The sequence below is a fragment of the Anomaloglossus baeobatrachus genome, chromosome 4, assembly GCF_048569485.1.
Source record: "Anomaloglossus baeobatrachus isolate aAnoBae1 chromosome 4, aAnoBae1.hap1, whole genome shotgun sequence".
Lineage (NCBI taxonomy): Eukaryota > Metazoa > Chordata > Amphibia > Anura > Aromobatidae > Anomaloglossus > Anomaloglossus baeobatrachus.
Genome location: NC_134356.1, coordinates 631,602,813 through 631,623,917, shown reverse-complemented (window position 1 = coordinate 631,623,917; position 21,105 = coordinate 631,602,813). Strand labels below are relative to the sequence as shown.

Sequence of the window (21,105 nt, the reverse complement as noted above, 5' to 3'; positions counted from 1 at the left end):
ATCTTTCCCGCGCCCCGCGCTCCCCTTATTGGAGTGAACTGCTACTTCCAACATCCTCCCTGGGGCCTGAGCTCTGCATGTGGAGAGCTGGACCATCTGAGTTGTGTTACCATCTGCCCCAGAGAGAGAGAAAAAGACATCTCGCAGTGGCGGCTCCCATCATAGCCGCACACCACAGGTGGCGTCATGAAGACAAACTTTATCCTACTCCCCTGTAAATAACCCCTCCATCTTTATTGACACCGACGGAGTCACGGAATCGGGCCAGGCCGCAGTGACATCCCCCAAACCGGCCTGGTGAAGAGTAACCCAACAACCCCAGGGATTCCGTGGTCGCGTCACAAGGACTCCCTTAGGCCTGTTTCAGACGTCAGTGATTCTGGTACGTTTGTGATTTTTTTATATGTACCAGAATCATTGACATACGCAGACACATTATAATCAATGGGTCTGCGCACACATCAGTGATTTTTTTCACTGACCGTGTCTCCGTGTGGCGTACCCACGTGTCCGTGATTGCCGCCTGGAGACATATCCATTCTTTTCTGGCATCACTGATGTTCCACAGACCACACTATGGTGTGATCCATGAAAGATGTACCAGAAAAAAACGTGCATATAAAATAAAAATCATTTTTACTAACCCGGCTCCAGCAACGCCCTGTGCAGCCCGTGCAGCTTGCTGCATCTGAGCCGGCTCATTACTATCGTGCATACTCATGAATGCACGACACAGCTGACCCGGAAGCAGCTGCTGCGGGGGTCAGCACCGGCCGGATGCTGCACGCGGAGCATTCAGCACCACGGAGAGCATGAGCGGGCACAGGTGAGTTAATCTCTAAGTGCAATCACGGACCATGGAGAACGGAGCTCGGATTGCACATAGACAACTCACGTGTGCTGTGAATCACGGAACACGGAGGAACATGTGCGTGTTTTACATGTCAGTAAAGAACGTCTGTGTTTTTCACTGACGTGTGAAACGGGCCTTAATGAGCAAGATGATGAAGGAATTGTGCAAGGTCCTCAGATTACCCAACTGAAAACGTCAGTGCACCATCCACAGACGGACACTTGATCGAGAGGTTTAATAACACCTTGAAGGCTATGCTGAAGAAGGTCATAGAGAAGGATGGCCGGGACTGGGACTGTCTTCTCCCGTACCTGTTGTTTTCCATTAAGGAAGTTCATATACCAGGTCCTCTCAAATTTGAACTTCTCTATGGCCGACACCCTTGGGAGCTCTGAAACTTGCTGAACGTTAATGGGGTCTAAGGGTAAAACTTTTCTCCTTGCGGAGACATGACAAAACTTTTAGGATTTGACTTTTAGGATAAGACTTTAGGATAAGATTTAGGATAAGACTTCTCCTTCTTCCCTGGAGAGAAAATTTGTACTTTAATGAAAACTGTTCCTGTCATTCTGTCAACCAGAAGGCAAGTGAGTAGCATCATCGCAATATTATTATTATTATTATTATTATTATTATTATTATTATTATTATTTGGAGTAGTAGATAGTGGTAGAAATAGTTCTGAAATAATTCTTCTTGGTAGGACTTTTTTTTTTACATGACTAAAACCTGGCATTTTAAAAGGGGGTTGTAGACTTTTTATATCTACTGTGTATACAAATCTGCACAGCTCTTTAGGCTTTACAACATGCTAGTAATTCCCTTTAAGTATTTTTTGTTTTGTTTATTTTAAAGATCCTCAGAAGTGCAGCCTTCACCTCTTTATTTCTTAGAGAGTAAATTAATGGATTTAACATGGGCGTTATTGCCGTGTAAATTATGGAAAACACTAAGTCTTGCCTCTCAAAGGATCCTGAAGAAGGCATCACATACATACATAGAGCCACACCATAGAAAATGATTAGCACAGCCAGGTGAGATGTACAAGTGGAGAAGGCTTTCTTTCTACCACTGATGGATCTGATACGTAGGATGATGAGAATGATTTTGATGTAGGATGTTAAGCTTAACAAAAATGGAAAGAGTCCAAGAACCACACTTTCAATATACAATAGGATGTAAAATTGGGTATGACTACAGGTTATCTTCTCCAGAGCTTTAATATCACAGAAGAAATGTTGTATCTTATTAGAAGGACATAGGTCCAACTGGTAAATAGAGAAGGTCAAAAATAAGGAGTTGGCACATCCGGATATCCAAGTGCTTATTAAGAAGAGGACATACTTTTTCTTATTCATGATCAGTTGGTAATGTAAAGGTTTGCAGATGGCCACGTATCGGTCATAGGCCATCAAAGACAACAAGATGTCCTCCGTGCTAGCTGCAAACATGTAAAAGTACAGTTGGACGAAGCATTGTATGAAGGATATTGAATCATTCCCAGAGAGTAAAATGTTCATTAGTTTTGGAAGGGTTGATGAGTTAAAGATCATATCCACCATTGATAAGTTGCTGAGAAGAATGTACATTGGAGTATGTAGGTGGTTATCAACGATCACAGTAGTAATGATGAGGATGTTCCCCAATACTCCAGTCAAGTAGATCAATAAAATTACAAAGAAGAGTAATAGATGATTTTCGGTTGAATCGGAAAATGCTGTCAGGTGAAAGCCATATGTTAGGTTATCCATCACTTATTTTAGGATTCCTTCCTTAGGTTCTTTAATGAAATTATTGATTGTCATATGACATATGGTCCATTGATTAGTTTAACATCTATATATATTAAATTGTGAAAAGATGGTGTAATAATTAGTTTGTTTCAATATTCAGCCTCCCAAAAAATGTTTTCAAGCAAATTCTGTGATTCAAACCAATGATGCCTAACTAATGGCTCCTGAGCCACATTGTGTTCCCCACTATCAGGGGTGACCATACCTCTTGTACAGCCGGTTAATCTACATTAGCGTCTACGAAGCTGATATCTACCACTCAGAACACTATTTGCCGATGCTGCTACTCTCTGCTCAGAATACATCCTAAATAATTACTCTTCTGATGGTGGTGATAAGGAGAGGAGTTCACCCAGCAGTCTGACTGATGGTGGATGTTTCTATATATTTATTTAATTTGCGCACCAATCACCAGGATTTTCCTATATAACCTATAGCTAGTGCTATACTGGCACTATCAGGCTGATTCTATACATACCTTTAGTTGTCAGCTCGGATGTATAGGTTTTGAAACACAAGCAAGTAAAGTTTGTAAAATCAGTAGCTTGTGGAGTGACAGCAGCTGAGGATCAGATAATATCTGGGGGTATTCCTAGTTATCCCCTCCCCTGTTATTTATGCTAATTCTATTATATAATTGTTTTAACTTGTGTCTAAAAGGACCTGTGCTGATGTCATATCCATGTGTTTCTTCAGCTAGCACCTATTCACATTTGTTGGATCTGCGGGTCAGTTTTTTTGAAATATTGATACCAGAACACATTATTTTTAAGTTGTCTGAGGCCCCGCCTCTTCAGGTCACATGGGTATGACATCAGCACAGTCCCTTTTAGTCACAAATTAAAATAATGCTATAATAGAATTAGCATAAATAACGGGGAGGAGATAACTATGAATACCCCCCAGCTATCAGCTGATCAGCAGCTGATGTCACTTCTCAAGCTGCTGATTTTACAAACTTTACTTGCTTGTGTTTCAAAACCTATACATCCGAGCTGACAACTAAAGGTATGTATAGAATCAGGCTGATAGTGCCAGTATAGCTCTGGCTTTAGGTTATATAGAAAACCCTGGTGATTGGTGCGCTTTAACCTCTTTTTGCACCTTCTTTCTGCCAGTATTCAAAATCGGTAGGAAAGTAGAAACACTAACAGAGGGGCACAGGCTGCACTGTTATTCATGAGAGAATGTTCTCTGAATAAAAATCTAAAAAGTAAGAGTGATATGTGTTCTGCTTACGACAGTTTCTAATAAAAAAGAATGGGGAAAAATGTATTGAAACAACATTTTTTTTTATAGCAGATTGCCACAAATACATGTTGAAAAAATGTAAATAACATGGATATATTAGTCTTTCCTGTATTTGTAACACCCCATACAATACAGTGAATGGATTCTTTAACATAGAACCCAATCAACATGACCTCTTATTACGGCTTGCTGAGTCTGTAAATCTTCATTTTGTCTTTTTTTTCCTGTTTGTTTTTAATATGCAATACTATGATGAAATGCTATTTAGCATAGCCTTAAAGGGTTATTCCCATCTCCAGGATCCTATCTCAATATGTAGTAGGTGTAATAATAATAATAATAGTAGCAAATACCTTTAATTAGAAATGTAGTATAGTTCTCCTGATTCACTATGTTGCTTGCCTCATGTGCAGGGCATTGCAGGACCTTAGGTATCCATGGTTATGACCACTAGCAACTAACTGCCACTACATGAGAGGACGTAACCATGGATACCTAAGGTCCTGCAATGCCCTGCACATGAGGAAAGCGACATAGTAAATTAGGAGAACTATACTACATTTCTAATTGGAAGTATTTGCTGATATTATTATTATTACACCTACTACATATTGGGATAGGATTTTGGAGATGGGAATAACCCTTTAAATAAGGTACACTGTGTCATGATGACACTCCTTCTGGCCCACAGAACTGAGTTGCCAGCTGTACAGATATTCCAGAACAGTACGTAATAATAGGACATTTTTAAATCTTTTAAGGAGTCCTTGATTTTTTTTAAACTTATACAGAATATTTTAACTTTAATTATAATAATTTTACAATTTATAGTGCAATGTAATGTTTTCATATCAGAATTTTGAGCTGTGGACGTGAATCACTGATAATCATAATGATTTGTTGTGGGTTCACAATGTGCGCCGTAAAAAATATTGTCCGTTTCTGAGTTTTTGATAATCCGTCCTGAAAAAATAAAAAGTAGTGATGAGCGAGCATGCTTGTAACTACTCGGTACTCGCACGAGTATCGCTGTACTCGGGCTGCTCGGCGGGGACCGAGTAATCTCGCGATACTCGTGCTGTACTCGTGGTCTTCATCCCTGCATGTTGGCGCTCTTTTGAGAGCCAGCCCTCATGCAGGGATTGGCTGGCAGACCACTGCAATGCCACAGCCCTGTTAGTTGTGGAATTGCAGTGATTGGCCGGCCTGCACAGCGTGACCGAGCCTTTATACCGGCCGGCGCGCTGTGCTCTGCTCACAGCTATCCAGACAGTGAGTGCAGGGAGAGTGTCGCTGCTTCAGGGAAAGCTTTGCGGCCCTTTATAGTTAGTTCCGGAGCAGGGCTGCAAACAGTGTGACCAGAAGTCCTTCTTAGGACTATTATAGTTGTATACAGGCAGGCAGGGTATAGCCAGGTCGGAGTACAGTAGCAGAGTCCTTCTCAGGACTATTGTTGCTATATACAGGCAGGGTATAGCCAGGTCGGAATACAGGCTAGTGACCAGAAGAGTCCTTGTCAGGACTATTGTAGCAGTATACAGGCAGGCAGGCAGGCAGGGTATATAACCATTCCTAGTGGTGACCGTATACCAGCCTTCATCATATCTGGGGCTGGTGTACACAGTCTAAAACAGTCCAGATAGTGTCAGACTTCTCAGTAATTGTCGCTCCTAAAAACCAGTTAGGTTCTTATTGCGTCCGTGCTTGCATTTAAAAACAGCACGTGTGTGTCTGTCGGTGGCAGCGTACAGGTGCACGTTTTGCACAAACTATTATATAACACACAAGTCTAGTGTATAATACACGTCAGTCAGCAGTGTCTGATAGTGTCAGACTTCTCAGTAATTGTCGCTCCTAAAAACCAGTTAGGTTCTTATTGCGTCCGTGCTTGCATTTAAAAACCGCACGTGTGTGTTGCAGTCGGTGGCAGCGTCAGGCTCCACATTGTCCCTGGATAGAGATGTGCATAAGGGCCTCAAAACATTGTTCCCATTGCAAAGGAGCGGGTCGCCTGTCGTTGTAATGTCCATTCTGAAAGAATGGTCGAAAAAATTTACCACTGAAACAACGGCCTAACTATTGTAACGGTCATCATGATGGCGCATGAGGAGAAGGAGGAGCAGTCCAGCGATTAGCCAAAGTCCAGAAGTGTGTACCCATGGGTGAGTGTAGGTACATGGCAAACTTTAAATTCCGCTCTCATTTGCTGGTGGTGTGGTGAAGTCTGGCCCAATCCAACCCTTGTTCATCTTGATCAGAGTCAGCCTGTCAGCATTTACAGTTGACAGGCAGGTGCGTTTATCTGTAATGATTCCACCTGCGGCACTAAAAACACGCTCTGACAAAACGCTAGCGGCAGGGCATGCCAGGACTTCGAAGGCGTAGAGAGCCAATTCATGCCACGTGTCCAGCTTGGATACCCATTAATTGTAAGGCACAGAGGAATGTCGGAGTACAGTTGTTTGATCTGCAAGGTACTCCTTGAGCATCTGGGCAAACTTAGGATTTTTTGTGGCACTACCCCGCACCTCAGGGGCTGTGGTATGTGAGGGCCTGAGAAAACTGTCCCACATCTTAAAGACTGTTCCCCTACCTCTGGCGTATTGGACTTGTGCCCCTCTCGGCTGTACGCCTTGGTCGTCCACTGATTCCTGACCTATGCCGCTAGCGTTTTGTGAGGGGAATGCTTTGCCTACTTCCGTGACTATGGCCTTCTGGAACTGCTGCATTTTGCCTGACCTCTTCGCCTCGGGAATAAGAGACATAAAGTTCTCCTTGTAGCGTGGGTGTAACAGTGTTACCAACCAGTAATGATTGTCGGCAAAGATGTTCTTAACGCGAGGGTCACGAGACAGGCAGCTTACCATAAAGTCAGCCATGTGTGCCAGACTCTTAACAGCCATCACTTCAGTATCCTGACCAACACGATGACTGAACATGCTGTCCTCCTCCTCCTCCTCCTCCTCCTCATCTACCCTGTCCTCTGGCCAGCCACGCTGAACCGAGGATATGACTGCATGTCATATCCTCAATTTGGCCAGAGAGTTGCTCCATGTCTTCATCCTCCTCCTCGTCATAGTCCTCCACTGCACGTTGTGATGAGACGAGGCTGGGCTGTGTGTTATCACCCACACCCACTACTGTTTCTTGCTCAAACTCATCGCGCTCCGCCTGAAATGCATCATGGTTGTTTTTTGAGCAGAGACCATTTTAGAAGGCAGAGAAGCGGTATGGTGACGCTAATAATGTCGTCATCGCCGCTCACCATCTTGGTGGAGTCCTCAAAGTTTTGGCGGATGGTACATAGGTCGGACATCCATCTCCACTCCTCAGGTGTTATGTGTGGAGTTTGACCCATTTCCCTACGGCTTAGGTGATGCAGGTACTCAACAACTGCCCTCTTCTGCTCACATATCCTGACCAACATGTGCAGAGTTGAATTCCAACGCGTGGGGACATCACACACCAGTCTGTGAGCCGGAAGATGCAAAAGGCGCTGAAAGCCGGCAAGGCCGGCTGAAGCAGTAGGTGACTTTCGAAAATGTACAGACAGGCGGCGAACTTTTACCAGCAGATCAGACAGCTCTGGGTATGACTTTAGAAACCGCTGAACCACGAGGTTGAGCACATGGGCCACGCATGGAACATGTGTCAGCTGGCCTCGCCTCAAAGCCGCCACCAGGTTCCGGCCATTGTCACACACAACCTTTCCTGGCTTTAGGTTCAGAGGTGTGAGCCAGTGATCTGCCTGCTGTTTCAGAGCTGTCCACACCTCTTCTGCATTGTGGGGTTTGTCACCTATGCAGATTAGCTTCAGCACAGCCTGTTGCCGCTTCGCCGAGGCAGTGCTGCAGTGCTTCTGTGTCGCCCTGGACAAGCCAGGGGCAACAGAGCACAACACTTACACACCCCACACTCCCTGCAGGCATATCATAGTCAAAACACAAAATCCTTGTTGCCTTCCCCAGGGGCTGTTGTCCACACCAGGGGGTGGAGCCAGGCGGTTGGTCTCCACTCACCAAGGAGGAGGGAAAACACAGGCAGTGAGAGTTAATCTAAGGAAGTGGAAGGAGGAAAGTAGTAGAGAGGAGAAAAGTGACAGCAGAGAGCCTGAAGTTGGTCCGGGTGTGTGGCCCGGACAGGACAGCAAGGTTGGCAGGATGTGGTGACCGTCTGCAGTGGAGGCCGATTGGAGTCTGCCGTAAGGACCGTGGACGGGTGGTGACCCGGCCGTACCGGACCGGTATACAAAGAGAAGACAGCACCATTGGCAGGGGCCTTTCGGATCCCGGCAAGGCTTGGTGTCGCCGTGAATTTGCCAAATCCGTTAGTGAAGGGGACTTCAGGGTTTCCAAACAGCCAAGTCACGATAGAAGGCAACCGTCCAACCGTGAAGGGGAGACACCGCCACCGCCAAGGGCAACCGTCTCCCAGGGCCAGCGCCTGTGGGCAAAAGGGTCTCCTCCGGCCCATATCCAGGTCGGGGAGCGGGTTACCGGTGGGAAACCATCACTACCAACACTGAACTTAGGCGCAGGGAGAGACAGTCATTACTAACCTGCAGGGAGGAACAACCGCAGCCGTCCGAGGGACCCGTCCATCCAGCCACTTGTTTTACCGTGAACTGTGTCATCATCATTGGGCTGAGTGAGTACCTCCGTGCCGTGCGGCACAGCGCTGCCCCTGCGACCCTGCACCTCATCAGGCCCTGCTACCCGCCTGTCATCCATCTCTACCCCATCACCGGGCCCCGGGACAACCAACCCCCCTACCCACGGAGGGGAGAAATAACAACAAAGCTGCTCCCTGTCACAGGCTCCCGGGATACCCGTCCAGAGCAGCGGTGGTGTCCACACAATCACCACAACCGTGGGTGGCGTCACGGACAATATCCCCAAAACCCAAACCACCCCTTTTCACTCACGGGCGAGGAGCGCCGCTCGAGCCTCCGGGATCTGGCCATCGCTCGAGCCACCGAGCAGCAGCAGCTGTAGAGCAGCGGCAGCCGGACCCGAGCAGTGGGAGAGCGCAGTGTCCCCTCCTCCGCCCGCGACAATTCCAGCTTGGGACTGGTGTGGAGGGTAAAGTGGATGAGGATGCGCAGGAGGAGGAGGAGGCTGAGGAGCATGACATTCCGGAGCTGTAGAGTGTGGGTGAAACACTGACTGAGGTAGGGCCTGCAAACCTTGGTGTGGGAAGGACGTGTTCCGTCCCTCGCTCAGACTGGGTCCCAGCTTCCACAATATTAACCCAGTGTGACGTCAACGAGATGTAGCGGCCTTGCCCACATGCACTTGTCCACGTGCCTGTGGTTAGGTGGACTTTGGGTGAAACAGCGTTGTTCAGGGCACGTGTGATGTTTTGTGACACGTGGTTATGCAATGCGGGGACGGCACACCGGGAGAAATAGTGGCGGCTGGGGACCGAGTAACGTGGGACAGCTGCCACCATCAGGTCGCGGAATGCTTCTGTCTCAATCAGCCTAAAAGGCAACATTTCCAGCGCAAGCAGTCGCGAAATGTTAGCATTTAGAAGTGTGGCATGTGGGGCGTTGTCAGTGTATTTGCGCCTGCGTTCAAAGGTTTGCTGAATGGATAACTGAACGCTGCGCTGGGACAAGGACGTGCTTGATGATGGTGTTATTTCTGCGTGGGCAACGCAGAGGTGCAGGGCCGGAGGAGGCTTGTTCGCGGGCAGCATGGACAGGGGATTGGCTCGCATGCACAACAAGCGAAGATGTAGCAGTGACATCAGCAAGCACTGCTCCTCGACTCTGTTGTACATCCCACAAAGTCGGGTGCTTGGCTGACATGTGCCTGATCATTCTGGTGGTGGTCAGGCTGCTAGTTTTGGTACCCCTGCTGATGCTGGCACGGCAGGTGTTGCAAATGGCCTTTTTAGAATCATCTGGAGCCAACTTAAAAAACTGCCAGACTCGGGAAGACCTAACATTTGTACAGGCACCTTGTGTCGTGTTGTTCCGGGGAACAGTTGCCTGACGTCTGCCTGGGGCCACCACCCTGCTTCTTACTGCCTGTTGGGATGCTACGCCTCCCTCCCCCTGTGCACTGCTGTCCTCGCTCTGCATATCCTCCTGCCAGGTTGGGTCAGTTACTGGATCAGCCACCACGTCGTCTTCGTCTTCCGCACCCTGCTCCTCCTGACTTCCTGACAATTGTGTCTCATCATCGTCCACCCCTTGTTGAGACACGTTGCCAACTTCGTGAGAAAATGGCTGCTGAAATATTTGGGCATCTGTACATACGATCTCCTCATGACCCACTTCAACAGGAGCTGGCGAGAGGCCAGAATGTGTGAATGGAAACGTGAACGAACAGCTCTTCCGAGTGTCCAAGTGTGGGATCAGTAATGTCCGTGGACGTGTACTCGGCCTGGTGGTAGGAAGGAGGATCAGGTTCCAAAATGTGCGGTGCAGTATCACGGCTACTGACACTTGACCGTGTGGAAGACAGAGTGTTTGTGGTGGTGCCAATCTGACTGGAAGCATTATCCGCTATCCAACTAACAACCTGTTGACACTGGTCTTGGTTCAAGAGCGGTGTACTGCTGCGGTCCCCAAGAATTTGGGACAGGACGTGCGAGCGAGTAGATGTGGCCCTTTGTTGTGGCGAAATTAGAGCTTGCACACGACCTCGGTCTCTGCCTGCACCACCATCACATCCACTTCCTTGTTCGTTGACAACGCCCTTGCGCATTTTGCAATGCTGTGCTGATGTGTATTCACTAGACTTGTGCGTTATATCCAAGTTTTTGCAAAATGCACACAAGTGCAGCGGAAAGCTGCCACCAACAGGCACACACGTGCGGTTTTTAAATGCAAGCACGGAGGCACTAAGAACCTAACAGGTCTCTATCCAGGGACAACGTGGAGCCTCCCAATTTTTGGCTGCCCTGCCAAAGGGCTATACTACAATAGACCCACTTCCTTACAATGGGCACTTCAGGTTTCCAGGCCCTCATGCACGTCTCTATCCAGGGACAACGTGGAGCCTCCCAATTTTTGGCTGCCCTGCCAAAGGGCTATACTACAATAGACCCACTTCCTTACAATGGGCACTTCAGGTTTCCAGGCCCTCATGCACGTCTCTATCCAGGGACAACGTGGAGCCTCCCAATTTTTGGCTGCCCTGCCAAAGGGCTATACTACAATAGACCCACTTCCTTACAATGGGCACTTCAGGTTTCCAGGCCCTCATGCACGTCTCTATCCAGGGACAACGTGGAGCCTCCCAATTTTTGGCTGCCCTGCCAAAGGGCTATACTACAATAGACCCACTTCCTTACAATGGGCACTTCAGGTTTCCAGGCCCTCATGCACGTCTCTATCCAGGGACAACGTGGAGCCTCCCAATTTTTGGCTGCCCTGCCAAAGGGCTATACTACAATAGACCCACTTCCTTACAATGGGCACTTCAGGTTTCCAGGCCCTCATGCACGTCTCTATCCAGGGACAACGTGGAGCCTCCCAATTTTTGGCTGCCCTGCCAAAGGGCTATACTACAATAGACCCACTTCCTTACAATGGGCACTTCAGGTTTCCGGGCCCTCATGCACGTCTCTATCCAGGGACAACGTGGAGCCTCCCAATTTTTGGCTGCCCTGCCAAAGGGCTATACTACAATAGACCCACTTCCTTACAATGGGCACTTCAGGTTTACAGGCCCTCATGCACGTCTCTATCCAGGGACAACGTGGAGCCTCCCAATTTTTGGCTGCCCTGCCAAAGGGCTATACTACAATAGACCCACTTCCTTACAATGGGCACTTCAGGTTTACAGGCCCTCATGCACGTCTCTATGCAGGGGCATTGGTGAACCTCACAATTTTGGACTGCCCTGGCAAAGGAAAATACTACAAAGACTCACTTCCTCAAAATGGGCACATTAGACTCAAGAGGCCTTCATGTACGTCTCTTCTCAGGGACATCGGAGTGCCACACAATGTTTTCACGTAAAATCTTTCATGTATTAATCTCAAAAAGTAACATACACCAGCTCTATCTCACTATTGGGTATGTGCCCTTAACATTTCTGCCATGAAAAATCATTTTGGGGTCATTTTGGAAGGTTTTCTGGTGAGTCCGTAAAAATGGCGTAAAACGCGGACAAAATTGTTCACAGCTGTGACTTTTGAGTGATAAATGCTTCAAGGGGTCTTCCCCATGCTGTTGCCATGTCATTTGAGCACTCTTCTGAGACTTTTGTGACATTTTTAGGGTTTCTCCATGCTGCCGGGGGGTCATTTCACAAAAATACTCGGGTCTCCCATAGGATAACATTGGGCTCGTTGCTCGGCCCGAGTACACGAGTATCTTGGGATGCTCGGCCCGAGCTTCGAGCACCCGAGCTTTTTAGTACTCGCTCATCACTAATAAAAAGCCAAGTTGGCGACCCTGCTGTAAATGTATAATTAAACGCAAAACATCCCACTGCTTGCAGACCGCCCCCGGCCTCTCTATATATTTGATGTCTATCGCAATAAAGAAGATGGACTTTTCTATCTGGTGGGCTCTTCTATCATTCCTTTACATAGATACTTATGTGATGCATCGCCCAAATGTATATTCAGAATAATGGGATCCATAGCACAGACGGACTCCTGTGACCTCTGCGCCAGTCCAGCGTAGAGACATTTGAGACGGGCTCGTTTTCCAGGAGTCTACTTTAGCTGCCAACAACAATTACTCATGTAGCATGGATCACACCAGCGCTGCCGCCGGCGTCTGAAGTTCCTTTGTTTGCAGTGCATGGACGAGATAAGAAGTTGTATTTCAACATATGTACTTAATGATTCTTTTAATACTTAGAATATTATAATCGATAATAATTATTTCTTTGGCTATGTTGTATACTTAGCCGGGCCCCTTTTTGTTAGACCTTGCTATTAGAGTTTCTGTCCCTACGTAGCGCGCAGCGGGGGTATGGCTTGGCAGCCCGCCTGATCTAATAGTATGGGCGTCACCTAATAGGCTGCGGGTTTGTGACTGTGCGTCTGCTAGTGTGAACAGTGCTCTATGCAAGCCACTAGTGTGCAGTTTTACCATCCAGCCATCACCTCCTCCATATTTGGAACTGAGTGTGAATGGCTCCCCCTGCACCTGTGTTGCCTCCACCTAGTGGGGGTTTAGCTGTATCCTGCTGTAGTAGTAGTAGTCTTTTGGCCTGAGCAATATACAGCTGCAATTCCATCTTGCTGTAAGTAATGATATTCTTTTTTGCTTTTTTATATGTTGTATACTTAGGATGAGTGCCTGAGACTGTTCTTTCCTTAAAATGGAATACGGTACTTTTTTTCTTTTTTTTCAATTTTTAATACTACCATCTATGTTAAAACAACAAAAAAAAAAAATCAGAAATCTTGCAATTTTAACACTAAAGCCTGCTTTACACGAGTCGATCTATCGTGCGATAGCACGAGCGATCGTACCCGCCCCCGTTGTTTTTGCATCACGGGCAAATCGCTGCCCGTGTCGCACAAACTCGTTTAACCCCCGTCACACGCACTTACCTCCCGGACGACCTCACTGTGGGCGACGAACGTCCACTTCCTGAAGTGAGAGGGACGTTCGGCGTCACAGCGACGTCACACGGCAGCCGGCTAATAGAAGCGGAGGGGCGGAGATGAGTGGACATCCCGCCCACCTCCTTCCTTCCACATAGCCGGCGGGTGCCGCGGGACACAGGTAAGCTGTGTTCATTGTTCCTGTGGTGTCACACGGAGCAACGTGTGATGCCACGGAAACGATGAACAACTGGCGCCATTTTAATTAAACAATTTTATGAAACCTAGCGACGAGTACATGACTCACGATTTGTGAGCGATACTGCGTCGCTAGGAGGTGTCACAGGAGACGACATCGTGTACGATGCCGGATGTGCGTCACGAAAACCGTGACCCCGACGATGCATCGCATGATAGCTCGTCTCGTGTAAAGCCCGCATAATACTAAATTCATAGTTCCTGCTTTTTTCACCAATCTCATTATCATTACAGACATGTAACTAACACCTCACATATTTCCACCCCAATCTGTTTCCCTTCACAAAGCCATTTGCCCAGTATAAAACATGCTCATATTAGAAGGTCAGAATGCTTCTATAAAAAAAAGGAGGGTCTGAGTCAGTCTACTGCTGGTAATGTCTGTCAACCCAACAGGAAGTAGGAGTCATAAATTAGGCCTAATTGCCAGTGTGAAAATTGCAAGATTTTTTTTAATATAGATATTAAAAAAATGTATAAAAATGCATAAAATGTATAAAAAAAGTATATAAAATGGTATCAAAATTTTATAATTCTATACAAATTATTTCATTAATATTATTATTATTAATAATAATAATAACTTAATAATAATATCTCACGAGTGTGTATTTGTACAGAATGTAAAGTATCGTAACCAATTTCTCCAAAAATTAATAATAATAATAAGTTTTATTTCTATAGCGCCAACATATTCCGCAGCGCTTTACAATTAAGAGGGGACATGTACAGAGAATATGAGACAATACAAAATAACAAAATTAAGATACCAGGAGGAGTGAGGGCCCTGCTCGTAAGCTTACAGTCTATGAGGAAATAGGGGAGGCACAAAAGGTGAATGGGGGGGAGAAAAGCTTGTCATATATGGTCCAGCCATCGATTTAATAGGGTATTCAAAAACAGCTGCATGAACCCGTCGGTGAGAATTTATAAAGGTACAGGGGACGAGAACTGGAAGTACATTTTTTTGAAGGGCAGAAAGGGACTAGATTAGATCAGGGCAGTGAGGTGATAGGCTAGTCTAAAGAAATGCGTTTTTAGGGCCCGCTTAAAGGTGTGGATGTTGGGAATTAATTGGATTTCTCTTGGTAGTGTGTTCCAGAGCATAGGCGCAGCTCATGAGAAATCTTGAAGATGGGAGTGGGAGGTTCGAATTGTTAAGGATGTCAGTCTTAAGTCATTAGCAGAGCGGAGGGCACGGGTGGGGTGATAGCCAGAGATGAGGGAGGAGATGTAGGGTGGTGCAGAACTGTGCAGAGCTTTGTAAGTGAGAGTGATAAATTTATATAGGATTCTGTAACGGATAGGCAACCAGTGCAATGACTGGCACAGAGCAGAGGCATCAGTGAAGCAGTTGCAGAGCAAAATGATCCTGGCTGCGGAATTCAGAATGGACTGGAGAGGGGAGAGTTTAGTAACAGGGAGACCAATTAGTAAAGAGTTACAATAATCCAGGCGAGAATGAATGAGAGCGACAGTAACAGTTTTTGCAGAGTCAACGGTAAGAAAAGGTCGAATTCTTGAGATGTTTTTGAGGTGGAATTGTCCTGAACGAGCAAGGGAACGAATGTGGGGAGTGAAGGAAAGATCGGAGTCAAATATAACCCCAAGACAGCGGGCGTGCTGCTGGGGCGTAATGGTAGAGCCACACACAGAAAAATTCAATGCATCTAACGTTAAAAAAAAAAGTAAAAAATCCAAGCGGGATAAAGTGTATAATAATATATAATATAATAAAACACATCTAGTAAGTATGAATAGCGGCTGTAAAGCCCAAAGGGCAGAATTTCTCTGATCGTACATTTTGGCAAAGTTGCTTTATTTTTTGTTTGTTTTGTGTTAGATAAAATGGAGCAATAACAGCACATCAAATAAGAAATTGTTTCCTTTTGATGTTGTAATATAGAAAAAAAGTATACAACAAATTATACCGAAAATTCAGCACAAATCTACAAGTCCCCATTTACCTTTAACTACAGCTAAATGAAGAACCAAAGTCTTCAGGAGATGAGGCGCCGGTAAGGTTTTATACCATTGTGAGGCTGGTACACCGGAGATCTTCTCCGTGAAGACAAGTAATTGGATATCATTAGGGACGTGGTGTTTTTATTACACAGAATAATTCAGAATTCACCGCCACATTATCTGTTACTCAATAATAATTTAGAGGTTTAACAGCTTAGACACACAATAAACACATAATTAATTTATTTAGTAAAATTCTGCTTCAAAGCTGACAAATGTGTGCTGGATTATTCAACAGGACATTTCACCAATTTTTTCATGCTGAACTAGACACTTGATGTTACGGAGAAATCATCAATAAAACTAGTAACATTTGTGAAGTCCAAGTGGGTGTTTTCAGATAGTTTTCACTAGGTCTTGAACTTCTTTATAATGAGTAGGCAGCAATGCATTAACCCTATGTGGTCCCTGACAACCTTACCCCACCGAATCACAGGCAGCATAAATCTGACACTAGCTGTGCGGTGGTATCTAGACATGTTTGACATTGAAATGCTACTGCATTTCAGAGAAAATGTGGGTTGTGAGGGTGGTCCGAGGACTATAGGCATACAAGTGATTAACTCAATGTTGTGCCCAGTTGCCTTATCCGTACTCCAGTTAATTGACAAGTCTCTAACTCTGGGAGTAGATTGGGAAATACCTTTCCCACTACTGAAGCAGGACAGAGAAAAGCCTCTAGGGAACCACATCAGACTAGTCTGGTCTCTCAACTATGGTCCCCAGCTTCTTAAACTAAGTTTACTCAAATATGCCTCAGCGTTTCTGAGAAAAACATATCTGGTTACAATCATGACAGTTTCCCTTTAGTGTTGGAAAGGACTGAGCTTGTTTTTGCAATATTCCTATAGGATGGCATTGAGCCAAAGCTGTTTTTCTCAAGATTCCTCCTGTGTTGATGGTGGAGTTCAGAACAGATGGGCAGGTTGGAGACTCAGTTCTGAAGAGACTGGAAAGTTGGAGTTTCACTTCAGAAAAGACAGGCAGGTTAAAGTCTAAGAACAAAGCTTAGTACAGCAAAGAAACAACAAAGAGCCAGCACCAATGTGCACTAAGGCATCAAATATTCCAAACTGCATTATAAAAAAATTTTTTTTTTTTTTTTTTGAGATTTTTGGCAAAAAATTGCAATTTCTTGAGCTGCTTCGCCACGTCACGGCAAATCTCATTTGAAGCAGTCCTACACTAAAATATTTTTATAAAATGTGCCATGCGGCCTCACATATAAATAGCAGAACTGCTCTCAGCAGCACTCACCTGGTCTATTGCAGTCCCGTACCCATGACTGAGTCACGGTTGTGGGCGGGACAGGTCCAAGCAAATGCTGCATGAAGTATATATATAGCCTGTGGACAAAGCCTGATGACCCAATGTGAACAGTCACCAAACGCCAAAATCTATACAGATGGAATACATCCCAAATTGGGGTGCGTAGCAAGGTGGAGGTCAACCACCGACCAATTCAACAAAGAAACAACAAAGAGCCAGCACCAATGTGCACTAAGGCATCAAATATTCCAAACTGCATTATAAAAAAAATTTTTTTGAGATTTTTGGCAAAAAATTGCAATTTCTCGAGCTGCTTCGCCACGTCACGGCAAATCTCATTTGAAGCAGTCCTACACTAAAATATTTTTATAAAATGTGCCATGCGGCCTCACACATGAATAACAGAACTGCTCTCAGCAGCACTCACCTGGTCTATTGCAGTCCCGTACCCATGACTGAGTCACGGTTGTGGGCGGGACAGGTCCAAGCAAATGCTGCATGAAGTATATATATAGCCTGTGGACAAAGCCTGATGACCCAATGTGAACAGTCACCAAACGCCAAAATCTATACAGATGGAATACATCCCAAATTGGGGTGCGTAGCAAGGTGGAGGTCAACCACCGACCAATTCAACAAAGAAACAACAAAGAGCCAGCACCAATGTGCACTAAGGCATCAAATATTCCAAACTGCATTATAAAAAAATTTTTTTTGAGATTTTTGGCAAAAAATTGCAATTTCTTGAGCTGCTTCGCCACGTCACGGCAAATCTCATTTGAAGCAGTCCTACACTAAAATATTTTTATAAAATGTGCCATGCGGCCTCACACATGAATAACAGAACTGCTCTCAGCAGCACTCACCTGGTCTATTGCAGTCCCGTACCCATGACTGAGTCACGGTTGTGGGCGGGACAGGTCCAAGCAAATGCTGCATGAAGTATATATATAGCCTGTGGACAAAGCCTGATGACCCAATGTGAACAGTCACCAAACGCCAAAATCTATACAGATGGAATACATCCCAAATTGGGGTGCGTAGCAAGGTGGAGGTCAACCACCGACCAATTCAACAAAGAAACAACAAAGAGCCAGCACCAATGTGCACTAAGGCATCAAATATTCCAAACTGCATTATAAAAAAAATTTTTTTGAGATTTTTGGCAAAAAATTGCAATTTCTTGAGCTGCTTCGCCACGTCACGGCAAATCTCATTTGAAGCAGTCCTACACTAAAATATTTTTATAAAATGTGCCATGCGGCCTCACACATGAATAACAGAACTGCTCTCAGCAGCACTCACCTGGTCTATTGCAGTCCCGTACCCATGACTGAGTCACGGTTGTGGGCGGGACAGGTCCAAGCAAATGCTGCATGAAGTATATATATAGCCTGTGGACAAAGCCTGATGACCCAATGTGAACAGTCACCAAACGCCAAAATCTATACAGATGGAATACATCCCAAATTGGGGTGCGTAGCAAGGTGGAGGTCAACCACCGACCAATTCAACAAAGAAACAACAAAGAGCCAGCACCAATGTGCACTAAGGCATCAAATATTCCAAACTGCATTATAAAAAAAATTTTTTTGAGATTTTTGGCAAAAAATTGCAATTTCTTGAGCTGCTTCGCCACGTCACGGCAAATCTCATTTGAAGCAGTCCTACACTAAAATATTTTTATAAAATGTGCCATGCGGCCTCACACATGAATAACAGAACTGCTCTCAGCAGCACTCACCTGGTCTATTGCAGTCCCGTACCCATGACTGAGTCACGGTTGTGGGCGGGACAGGTCCAAGAAAATGCTGCATGAAGTATATATATAGCCTGTGGACAAAGCCTGATGACCCAATGTGAACAGTCACCAAACGCCAAAATCTATACAGATGGAATACATCCCAAATTGGGGTGCGTAGCAAGGTGGAGGTCAACCACCGACCAATTCAACAAAGAAACAACAAAGAGCCAGCACCAATGTGCACTAAGGCATCAAATATTCCAAACTGCATTATAAAAAAATTTTTTTTGAGATTTTTGGCAAAAAATTGCAATTTCTTGAGCTGCTTCGCCACGTCACGGCAAATCTCATTTGAAGCAGTCCTACACTAAAATATTTTTATAAAATGTGCCATGCGGCCTCACACATGAATAACAGAACTGCTCTCAGCAGCACTCACCTGGTCAATTGCAGTCCCGTACCCATGACTGAGTCACGGTTGTGGGCGGGACAGGTCCAAGCAAATGCTGCATGAAGTATATATATAGCCTGTGGACAAAGCCTGATGACCCAATGTGAACAGTCACCAAACGCCAAAATCTATACAGATGGAATACATCCCAAATTGGGGTGCGTAGCAAGGTGGAGGTCAACCACCGACCAATTCAACAAAGAAACAACAAAGAGCCAGCACCAATGTGTACTAAGGCATCAAATATTCCAAACTGCATTATAAAAAATTTTTTTTTGAGATTTTTGGCAAAAAATTGCAATTTCTTGAGCTGCTTCGCCACGTCACGGCAAATCTCATTTGAAGCAGTCCTACACTAAAATATTTTTATAAAATGTGCCATGCGGCCTCACACATGAATAACAGAACTGCTCTCAGCAGCACTCACCTGGTCTATTGCAGTCCCGTACCCATGACTGAGTCACGGTTGTGGGCGGGACAGGTCCAAGCAAATGCTGCATGAAGTATATATATAGCCTGTGGACAAAGCCTGATGACCCAATGTGAACAGTCACCAAACGCCAAAATCTATACAGATGGAATACATCCCAAATTGGGGTGCGTAGCAAGGTGGAGGTCAACCACCGACCAATTCAACAAAGAAACAACAAAGAGCCAGCACCAATGTGCACTAAGGCATCAAATATTCCAAACTGCATTATAAAAAAATTTTTTTTTTTGAGATTTTTGGCAAAAAATTGCAATTTCTTGAGCTGCTTCGCCACGTCACGGCAAATCTCATTTGAAGCAGTCCTACACTAAAATATTTTTATAAAATGTGCCATGCGGCCTCACACATGAATAACAGAACTGCTCTCAGCAGCACTCACCTGGTCTATTGCAGTCCCGTACCCATGACTGAGTCACGGTTGTGGGCGGGACAGGTCCAAGCAAATGCTGCATGAAGTATATATATAGCCTGTGGACAAAGCCTGATGACCCAATGTGAACAGTCACCAAACGCCAAAATCTATACAGATGGAATACATCCCAAATTGGGGTGCGTAGCAAGGTGGAGGTCAACCACCGACCAATTCAACAAAGAAACAACAAAGAGCCAGCACCAATGTGCACTAAGGCATCAAATATTCCAAACTGCATTATAAAAAAATTTTTTTTTGAGATTTTTGGCAAAAAATTGCAATTTCTTGAGCTGCTTCGCCACGTCACGGCAAATCTCATTTGAAGCAGTCCTACACTAAAATATTTTTATAAAATGTGCCATGCGGCCTCACACATGAATAACAGAACTGCTCTCAGCAGCACTCACCTGGTCTATTGCAGTCCCGTACCCATGACTGAGTCACGGTTGTGGGCGGGACAGGTCCAAGCAAATGCTGCATGAAGTATATATATAGCCTGTGGACAAAGCCTGATGACCCAATGTGAACAGTCACCAAACGCCAAAATCTATACAGATGGAATACATCCCAAATTGGGGTGCGTAGCAAGGTGGAGGTCAACCACCGACCAATTCAACAAAGAAACAACAAAGTAGTACAGCAATTGATAATACATGAATATGGCATCAAAACCATCATCAGTACATAAATATGTCCCCAGAACCACCATCAGTACATGATTACATCACCAGAATCCCCATCAGTACATGATTACACTACCAGAACCACCATCAGTACATGAATAAACTATCAGAACCACCAACAGTACATGAAAAGATCTCCAGAACCACCATAAGCATGTGAATACATCACCAGAACCATCATCAGTACTTGAATACAAGAAGTAAGCTTAGTACAGCAATTGATTGTACATGAATTTGACAGCAGAACCATTATCTATAAATTAATATGCTACCATCACTACATAAATAAGTCAACAAAACCACCATCAGTACATGACTACACCACTAGAACCACCATCAGTGCATGCATACACA

At 45.2% G+C, this 21,105-nt stretch overlaps 1 protein-coding gene across 1 annotated transcript; it reads right to left on the bottom strand.

Moving 5' to 3' along the window:
• Positions 1–1,677: 1,677 nt before the first annotated feature.
• On the bottom strand, positions 1,678–2,604 carry LOC142302714 (olfactory receptor 1E16-like). Its single transcript, XM_075343831.1, has one exon. It carries the CDS (start codon positions 2,602–2,604, stop codon positions 1,678–1,680), a length of 927 nt encoding a protein of 308 aa, XP_075199946.1.
• Between the last annotated feature and the right edge of the window lie 18,501 nt (positions 2,605–21,105).